Source organism: Pinus tabuliformis, chromosome 4_2, assembly GCF_031772625.1.
Source record: "Pinus tabuliformis cultivar Carrire ecotype Pingquan chromosome 4_2, CPIR1, whole genome shotgun sequence".
Lineage (NCBI taxonomy): Eukaryota > Viridiplantae > Streptophyta > Pinopsida > Pinales > Pinaceae > Pinus > Pinus tabuliformis.
This window is the reverse complement of record NC_142304.1, coordinates 533,640,992-533,650,720: the sequence shown is the minus strand read 5'-3', so window position 1 is coordinate 533,650,720 and position 9,729 is coordinate 533,640,992. Positions and strand designations below refer to the sequence as shown.

Sequence of the window (9,729 nt, the reverse complement as noted above, 5' to 3'; positions counted from 1 at the left end):
CACCTGCACAAGCAAAATCAATCAAAAATCATCAGCCAAGCCCTCATGCAACCAAAGGATCCAAGCATGCAGCAGCAGAACATGAGCATGCAGCAGCAAAAAGCTTCACAAGCAGCCGTTTGACTTCAGGTACGTGACTAAACCTTGTTCATCTATTGCATGAATCTAGTCTAAGCATTGCATGAACGAATGGAATGGTGAAATTAAGCCATGAATGTAGCAAGACACCAAGTTCTCTAGCACTCACGAGAAAGTCACGCAGCATGCATGGGTCAGTCATGCACGAGAAATTTAAAAAACACGGATAGTGTGGGTAGTCTAAACTCCGGTGCAACTGATGGATGAGATTACAGGCATACAACACACAGTTAACCACTGCAGTTCATGATAGCACAATAGTTGCATGGGCCAGCACACGTCTTTGCCACCTCACTCCAAAACAATCATGCAGAAATTAATGAGCGCTCAGCTGAAATTCATAAACTATCGTGCAGAGGCGCAGAGACATCCTATGGCATCTGGCTAGCATTCTACAAGAAGACGTTTTACAGGAAAATACAGCAGAGTCTTCCAGAGCAGAGAAGCCTGAGTTTTTCTTCATCAAGTTTGGAGCTTGAAGAAAGGTGAAAATAGCTGAGGTGGATCATGCTATTGATTTTATTGTTCGTTCACTTGCACATGATATTGCAGAGGGTATGAAAGCCGTGGAATTTCTTTTAGAGCTTTCAAAGGATATGGCTGTGTGTGAACAGATTGGAAAGGTACAAGGTTGTATCCTCATCCTTGTAACAATGTCAAATAGTGACAATCCTAAAGCTGCTAAGGATGCAAACGAGGTTCTGGAGAATCTCCCATACAGTGAGCATAATGTAGTGCAAATGGCATAGGCGAACTATTTCAAGCCTTTGATACAGAACCTGAGAGATAGGTTTAACAGATCAAAACAATGCTGCATTGCTCAAAGAGGGAGTTGTATTTCCACTTCTTGAAATGATTTCAAATGCTAATTTGAAGTCAAAATTAGCAGCCATTGGGGCACTTCAGAATCTTTCAAGTTTACCTGAGAATGCTTTACAAATGATCAAAGATGGGGTGGTCCGACCCATCTTGGACCTTCTATGCACACCACTGTCAACTGTATTGGCTTTGAGAGAAAAAGCTGCTAATACCTATGCAAACCTTGCTATGTCTACAACATTGCCCCAAAGAACAAATGACACAACAACTGCATTATTGGAATCTGATGAGATCATATACCAGCTATTATCTTTAATAAATTTGACACCACCTTCAATACATGGAAGCATTGTTCGAGCATTCCATGCCATTTGTTGTGTACCAGCGGCTGTTGAGGCAAGGACAAATTTAAGAGAGGGAGGAGCAATTCAAGTATTGCTTCCCTTTTGTGAAGCTACATACTCTGAAATGTGAGCTTATGCTGTGAAACTGTTGTTTATCTTGTCTCAAGATGGAGATAAAAGAAAATTAGTAGAACATCTTGGAGAAAAATATATGAAATGTTTAGCAAAACTTATTTCAACATCTTCAAATGAAGAAGAGAAAGCTGCCGCAGTCGGAAAGTATTGTCATGCTAGGAACAAAAATTTGAATTAAAGTTAACTAATGGAAAAACAATGATTTTGCATGAAGTGAATCTACCATGAAACAAACTGGAAAGTTCTGGTGTTGTTCTGGTTAGATTTGTTTATTTCAATACTTTCCAAGGGGTTCACAAGGTCTTTTGCAATAGCCAAATTATTCCATGTGAAAGAATTCTTAAAAGTGTGATTCGGTATGAAGTTTTGCTCTACTCCTGGTTATACAGCAGCTTGAGACAAAACTTGGGAATTCTCATTTTTGGCCTGTTTTTGAAGCAATTTCAGATTGAAGGGAAATGCTGCTTCATAGCAGTGATATGTGAGCAAGTCATATTTTCTCTGCCCTTGATCTATCTTATGTTCTATTCTACTTCTGTTATCAATTCTTAGCAGAGTTCAAATCCAAGATTAAGAATGCCATTTGATTCAGTTAAAGGCCTGGAAACACTTTTTCCCAACCAGCTTTGGCATGCAATATCTATTCTCGGGAAGTTCATTGTACTTGTGTGCTTTTATAATACATTAGACTTGCCATTTGTGTTGGATTCGTCAGCTTCCAGGCAGCAACACAGTTCAAGGAGAAGGCACCCCCAGCCAAGCAAGTAAAGTCAGAGAAAATTGGTTCTACAGGAAGTTAGCAGACTGTTTCTACAGGAAGCCAGCGAACTGTTTCTACAGGAAGTTTGAAAAGAGGGAAGCAAAAGGAGAAATTGGCCGAGATTTTAGCCAAGGAGGCCACCAGGGCCATCAAAGATGAGGGGAGAGATTGGTTGCTTAGAGGATGAGCAACACTTTCAGTAGGGGGGTGATGATGAGCCCCAAAAATGGGCAATTATTTGGGCTAATTCAACCTCCTAATTTGACTTAATCCACCATTCTCATTAGTTTATTGCATGTTTTTGATTATATTTATGTTAATAGAGTGAATTTGGTTAGTCATTATGCCAACAAGTCTAATGGGTGCTTTGTGTATCCTTTTTGGTCAATTTGGAGACAAAATTGAAGGTCTTAATGAGCACTTGGCAGCCAAATTCGTGGGAAGACAAGGGAGAGGATTTGTAGGAAGGTGTCCCCTTCATTTATGGGCCCTTACCTCGGATTCTCCACCATCAGCTCGGAGTTCAAGGGCCACCGAATCAATCAGCCCAAGGGCAGCCAAGCAAGTCAAGTAGGACTGCTGTTAACTCCAAGTTTTGGGCAGCCGAGTCCCTAAAGTTTAGGAGGACTGTTGGGTCCTCAATTTGTATAAATAAGAAGGCTTAGGGCCTCATTTTGGTTAGCCAGTGGATGTTAGCTAGTTAGCCAGTAGATAGTAGCTAGTGGTTAGTCATTTTGTAGCCATTAGTTAGCTAGTTTGTAGTTCGATTTTTATGCAATAGATTAGCTTTGCTTTCAGCTCATTCTCAAGCTCTCCTTGTGGACAGTTTTGATGTAACTCTTCATTCTTGATTAATAAAGATGAATCCAGCTTTGCACTAGCTCTAAATCTCTCTTGGGAGGTTGTAGCTCTTGGGGTTGGGCCCATCTCAAGCGCCCAGTACCTCCCTTGTTTATCTTTATGTGTGTTCGCTGCATTCTTAAAATAAAGTCTGCTCTTTAGATTTAATTCGTGCTTCGTTACTTAGGTTGCTTTTGATGGTTGAAGTAGCTTTTTATGTTTAGGATGGATTGGTAGGAGTTATTCATGCATTTATATCTCTTTGATAATGTTTTGTTCACATGTTGTACGTGATTCTTGTCATGAATAAGGTTGCTGTTCACTGATCTCATTAAGCTGTTAGATAGATCATCTAATATTTTGATTGTATGCAAGACGTAGTTGGTTTGATCAGGTAAACACTATGCAGGGCACCTTCATCACCTCCTCGTTCATCTGAGCCTCGTCCAGATCAGCTCCTCCATCACCAAGTCTGTTTCCTCATCTCCCATCTGCTCTTTTGCCACGTAACCCTACCTTCTTGCCTTTCCATTGCCTAAACCTTCTTTGATGCAAGCTAGACTTCCACACCCTCTCATCACCTCATCCCTCAGTCATTGGGTCATTCCAGGCCCCTACCCTACCTCCCTACCCATTCATGCATTCTCTCCCACTCACCTATCAGTCAAAAACCCAATCACGAAACATCCTGTAGAAGAATTACAGAACTTCCTGTAGAAACCCCTGCAGACTTCCTGTAGAAGTTCATAAACACGGTTGCATGGCATCCAGACTTTGTGAAACTCTCGGAAAGAATGTTAGGGATCCCTTAGACCCTCTCTGTACCATCCCAACCTTTCCCAAATCATTCCATCCCTTGATCCATCCCTGCACAGTGGAAAACTAGTTAGAAGCACATGCAGGATAATTTCAACAACTTAAGCAAAAATACAAAAAGATGTTTTCTTCAGATAGTGATAACTTAGACACATGCATTTTACCTTCCTAGAAGTAATGGCAACTCTTTTCGTAGTTTTCATTCTTTCCTTTGCATCAGTAGGACTAGTTGGTAGAATTAGGGTTTTCTAGGGTTTGCGTTTCTTTTTGGCTTTCAGTTTCTTTCCGCAAGTAGATTAGCTTCCTTTGAGTTAGCTTTCGTCCATCAGTTAAAAAGCTTCTTCTAAGAGCTCATAGAAGTTGGCTTGAGCCCCTAGCGGACTTGTGCCAGCTGACCAGGTGACAGCTGCGGCAAGAGCTAGTACTTGTGCATACAGCACCGTCGCTTCCAAGTTTGTTACGAACTACCGGGTTGATAAAATTAAAGAAGGGAGTTCCAAGAGTTGTAGCATTATTGCTACAATACTGGATCCCACCAAAAGGATATGCACCGGGATTGATAAGATTAATGTTAGAATAAGGTAGATAAATTACCCCTACCTAGACACCAACATTTTGGCACTGTTGCTGGGGAGGCTAACAAGGTGTAAACAACAATCCGGACCGACCAGAGGGTCAATCTCTCGTCCTTGTGAGAGAACGAGTTTTCTCACTCTGCTTTAGGTCCTAAGCGCAAGTATTTTTCTGTTTGTTCATTTTTGTTTTCTTGATTATTTTTGGGCCATTCTCTTGTCCTGGGGAGGGAGGAGTCCTTTTATGCCCTGCTCCAGGCGTAGAGCTAGAATATTTTTTCTTTACCCTATATGTGTTTTCTTTCTGGAAATTCCTAGCTTTTACCCTCGGGAGGGACCGTTTTTTCGCCCTGCTTCAAATCTAGGAAAATTAGGGCTTTCCATGGTTTTGATTATTTTTGGTTCTTGTTCCTGGGGAGAGAGGAGTCTTTTGATGCCCAACTCCAGGCTTGAAACCCTAGGTTTTCCGTAGATACCTTTCTTTTTGTGAGTTCTTTCATCCTGGGGAAGGAACGGTCCTTTGACGCCTTACTGCAAGATTGAAGTATCATAGGTTCATAAAAAAATACCCCATTAATTCAACTTTTGTATGAAAAAAGAACCCAATAAAAGGGGCAGAGGGAGAGCCCCAAGGGGCAAAAGACCAGAACTGGGAAGAAAAACGTATATACAAGAGATCATAGCAAAGGCTGAATCCGAAGCATCCTCTCACGTAGCTATGAGACCAGGAGCAAGAAGGGTGAAGTTAGAAGGACAATCAATCGAACATCCAGTATAGACTGTGGCATTCTATGGTGACTCAACACAGCAGGTCCCTCTAACCACAGGAGAAGCATCTAGCAGTGGACCTAATATGGACAATCTTGAGCTGGCGTTAGCATAGGAGGAAGTCGCAAGCAGAGCATTAGTAGGATCGAACTGTTCTAGTAAAGGAAAGGGAGTTGCAGTCGAAGGATCGAGCCATCAGGCCACAAGAGAATGAGTTAAGGAGATATTTACATCACCAAGGGACCGAGGAAGTGCTACCAAAGCAACTCGAATCCCAGTAACAAAGAATCCTCGGCCATCCTCTGCAAAACCTATTGAGATCCCTAGTGATTATTGGAAAATATTCATGGCTCCTACGAACTCCACCATCGATTTCCCTATTGGGGATCTAGCTACTGCTGCACCTACAAAGCCTACTCCATTGGCAGCTTTGCCAACTTTCCATGGGCTTATCTCTGAAGACCCTGACACATTTCCATTTGAGTTTGATATAGTATGTCGAGGGTATGACTACAAAACAGATGCCTAAAAGCTGAAAATTTTTCCTTCCACTTTAAAAGGGATGGCTCTGCAATGGTTCATGGGCCTTGGAGGAAAATCCATTTCTACATGGGAAGATATGCAAATGGCTTTCTTGGAGAGATACTAGGATTACTGTAAATCCCAGAACACTAAGGATGAATTCTTCAAATTTACAAGAAAGAAGATGAGAGCTTGGAAGATTGTGTGGAGAGGTTCAACTACACCTTCCAGAGATTAGGGCATTCTGACCTGGATAAGGAAATATTAAAAATTATCCTCCTTCGATCCCTTTGAGAAGACTTGATGGAGCTATTGAACATTGTTTGAAAGGGAGATATCTCCAAGGAGAATTTCGAAGATATCTACAAATTGTGTATTTAGTGCTCAAGGGGGCTTGCAAGAAACAAGCAGGGGGTCCATTCAGGAAAAGGATCTGGCGGGGGTGTGACAAAAGTAGAAATTGGAAACCTATTGGATAACCTGAGAACAGACATTCTCAGTACCCTGTCAGCATAGATGGACACCTTGCAAGTAAAACAAAAGTAGTTAGAGCTGGACAGGACTATGGCAGTGTTCTGCCCAAAGTGTAGAAAGAAGCATCTGGAGCGGGGATTTCCACTAAATTCCATAGAGGAATGTGCGATCTATGAGCTCAATCATGCAACAAGCTCATTCCCTTCCTTACCAGGCTTGAAGGAAGTATTTCAAGGAACGAGAGAGGACACGGAGCAGCTGTACCTCATGGGATCTCAGAAGCCATGGCCACCTCAACCACTGATGGGGCATCAAGATATGTATCTGGATCCATCTCAGTATTTCAATTGTAATATGAATCCAAAAACCATGCCTTACCCTCCCATGTGGCCATAATATCAGTACCCACCTTGGCAACAGTGGAACCCCCAAACCAGTGCGGGCTCCTCGTGGGCACCAAACTATCGAGGATCCACTCTAGGACAATTTCCTTCACAGATACCCTAGCAGTAGGTCCAAATGCCATGTAATTTACCTCCTGGTAACCAGCCTGCCTGTCCTCAGCTCCCCATGTAGCCTAATCCTAACCCTAAAAATAACGGAGCTCATAAAGCTGATGTTCTTAACCTTCCTTCATATAGTATCTCCACTGCTGAGTTGTTCAAAATGAATCTGCGATCAGGTCGGACAATTAATGCCCAAACTCCTCCAATTATCATTGAATAGCTCGATAGTGAAGATAAGGAGACTGAGCTAGTCAGTAAAGAGCCAGAGTGAACCAATAAAACCCAGATGCCTCCTGTTAAACAACCTCAATTTGAACCACCTTACCCAGAGAGGTTAATCATGAGCAAACCAAGTCCTCAATCTAAATTTGATTTATTAGGAGAATTTCATAACTTATTCGTTAAAATTCCCTTATTGCAAGCCATGAAGGATGTGCCAATCTATGCAAAGACACTGAGGGAATATTGTTCCAAGAAACCTGGCAAGAAAATTAAATATTCCCTTACTATACATGTTATGGGAAAGTTGTCGGACTTCATGATGGGAAAATCAATACCAGTGAAATATGGAGATCCGGGAAACCTGATTTTGATAGTATAGATTAATGGGGTAAAAATTCCTAATGTGTTGGTAGACCTGGGAGCTGCCATCAATGTCATCACTACTGAAACTATGCACGTGCTAGGACTTCGTAATTTAAAGCATACACCTACAGTACTGGAATTAGCACACAGATCTACAGTCAAACCTGTGGGAAAGCTAGAAGATGTGACAATTTCAGTAGATTGATGGCATTACCCCATAGACTTCCTAGTATTACATACACAATCTTCAGTGGGTGGCCATCCCCTAATTTTGGGTAGGCCATGGCTGGCTAGTGTAGACACTTACATTGGGTGCCACTTAGGGAATATGGTCATTTCTAATGGGCATAACACTAAGAATTTGGTGTTATATCCACCTGCAAAACAAAATTCGCTTGTTAAGCCAACAAGCGGAAAGAAGGTTGTGTCTGCGGTGGAGGATGTAACAGAAGAGGAAGAAGTGAGACTGGTCCCTATTATTGGACAGGTCTTGCAATTGAAAATGGAGTCAGAAGATGATGTGATCACTTCTTTCATGAACGATCCTTGTTCCATTTCAGAATCGAACTAGCAGATCCTAGAATCTGTCCTGAGCTGTGAAACTCAAGAAACTATGGAAACAGTATAAGGATTAGAGGAACCACCTGTTGATGCACCTCATGAAAGTGTACAAGTGGAATTGGAACAGGGAAAAACTTTGAACATTAATCTGAACCTATCAGAATCTCAGAAGGAACAACTTATAGATGTTCTGCGGAAACAAAAGGAGGCATTTGCCTGGGATTATGTGGATATGAAGGGAATCCCAGCTAATTTATGCAACCATCATATATACATCAAGGAGGATTGTATTCCTATAAGGAAACCACAGAGGAGAATGAACCTTGCATTGAAGAATGTGGTAAAAGAAGAACTTCAGAAGTTACTGGATGTGGGTTTCATTTACCCAATGTCAGATAGCCAATGGGTATCACCACTAGTAATGGTCCCCAAAAAGAATGGAAAATGGCGGATCTGCGTATATTATCGAGAGTTAAATAAGGCAACACAGAAAGATCACTTCCCCTTGCCATTTATTGATCAAGTGTTAGACACATTTGCTGGTAAGAAGTAGTTTTCCTTTCTGGATGGGTTTAGTGGCTATAACTAGATCCAGATTGCTCGAGGACTAGAACAAGACCACGTTCGCATGCCCTTAGGGGACATTTGCATATAGGGTCCTTCCTTTTGGCCTGTGCAATGCTCCGACAACATTCCAGAGGGTAATTCTGGGAATCTTCTCTGATTTGATAAACGATAGTGTTGATATCTATATGGATGACTTCACTCCATATGGGGACTCATTTATGGTAGGACTGGAAAATCTGGAAAGAGTTCTTGCAAGGTGTATACAAGCACGTGTCTCTCTGAGTACAGTGAAATGTCGCATGCTAATGGAAGAGGGAATAGTTTTGGGACATTTACTTTCAGCTGAAGGAATCAGAATGGATCCAGCAAAGATACAGGTAATTATGTACTTTTCAACACCTAAAATGGTCACACAAGTACGCAGTTTCATTGGGTGTGCTGGTTATTATAGACGTTTCATAGAAAATTTTGCAAAAGTAGCACACCCATTGTTTCAATTACTAACGAAAGATTCAGAATTTGTGTGGACTAAAGACTGTAATGTAGCATTTACAAGAATTAAGGAGTTAGTTTGCAGTGCCCTGATCCTTAGAGGACCTAACTGGGCTTTACCATTCCACATCCGTGCGGATGATTCTCAGACAGCAATCAGTGCAGTGTTGGGACAACAAGAGGACAAAGTACCTTACGCAGTCTACTATGTTAGTAAAAATTTGGCCCCTGCTGAATTAAACTACACAATGTCTAAGAAGGAATTCCTTGCTGTTGTTTATGCCATCAACAAGTTCCGGCACTATATTACTGGGTATCCTCCTTTTGTGCACACTGATCATGTGGCCATCAGGTATTTAATGAACAAACCTATTACCCCTGGTCGAATTACAAGGTGGCTGTTACTACTTCAAGAATTTGATATCAGTATAATAGATAAACCAGGTAAAGACAATGTGGTTGTAGAATTTTTATCTAGGAGAGAACATGATGCTAAAGAAACACCAATTGAAGATGATTTTCCTGATGAGCATCTTTTCGCAGTTTCCGCTAACACTCCATGGTATGCAGATATTTCTAATTATTTGGCTACAAGTAAAGTGCCTCGTCACCTATCCTATGAGGAGCAAAGGAAGATCATCCACCATAGTACCAGATATTTGTGGATGACAGGATATCTCTTCCACATGGGGGTGGATCAGCAGATTCGGCGTTGTGTAGCAGGGGATGATATTTTCGAGATATTAAAAGCTTCACATGATGGATCCTGTGGGGGACACTTTGCAAACAAAAGAACAGGTCATAAAGTACTGCAAATGGATATTACTGGC

The 9,729-nt window shown here is 41.6% G+C and overlaps 1 protein-coding gene across 1 annotated transcript; it reads left to right on the top strand.

The window, feature by feature from the left end:
• The first annotated feature begins 990 nt into the window (after positions 1 to 990).
• Positions 991 to 1,431, top strand: LOC149170394 (uncharacterized). Its single transcript, XM_089425559.1, has one exon. It carries the CDS (start codon positions 991 to 993, stop codon positions 1,429 to 1,431), a length of 441 nt encoding a protein of 146 aa, XP_089281685.1.
• The last annotated feature ends 8,298 nt before the right edge of the window (positions 1,432 to 9,729 follow it).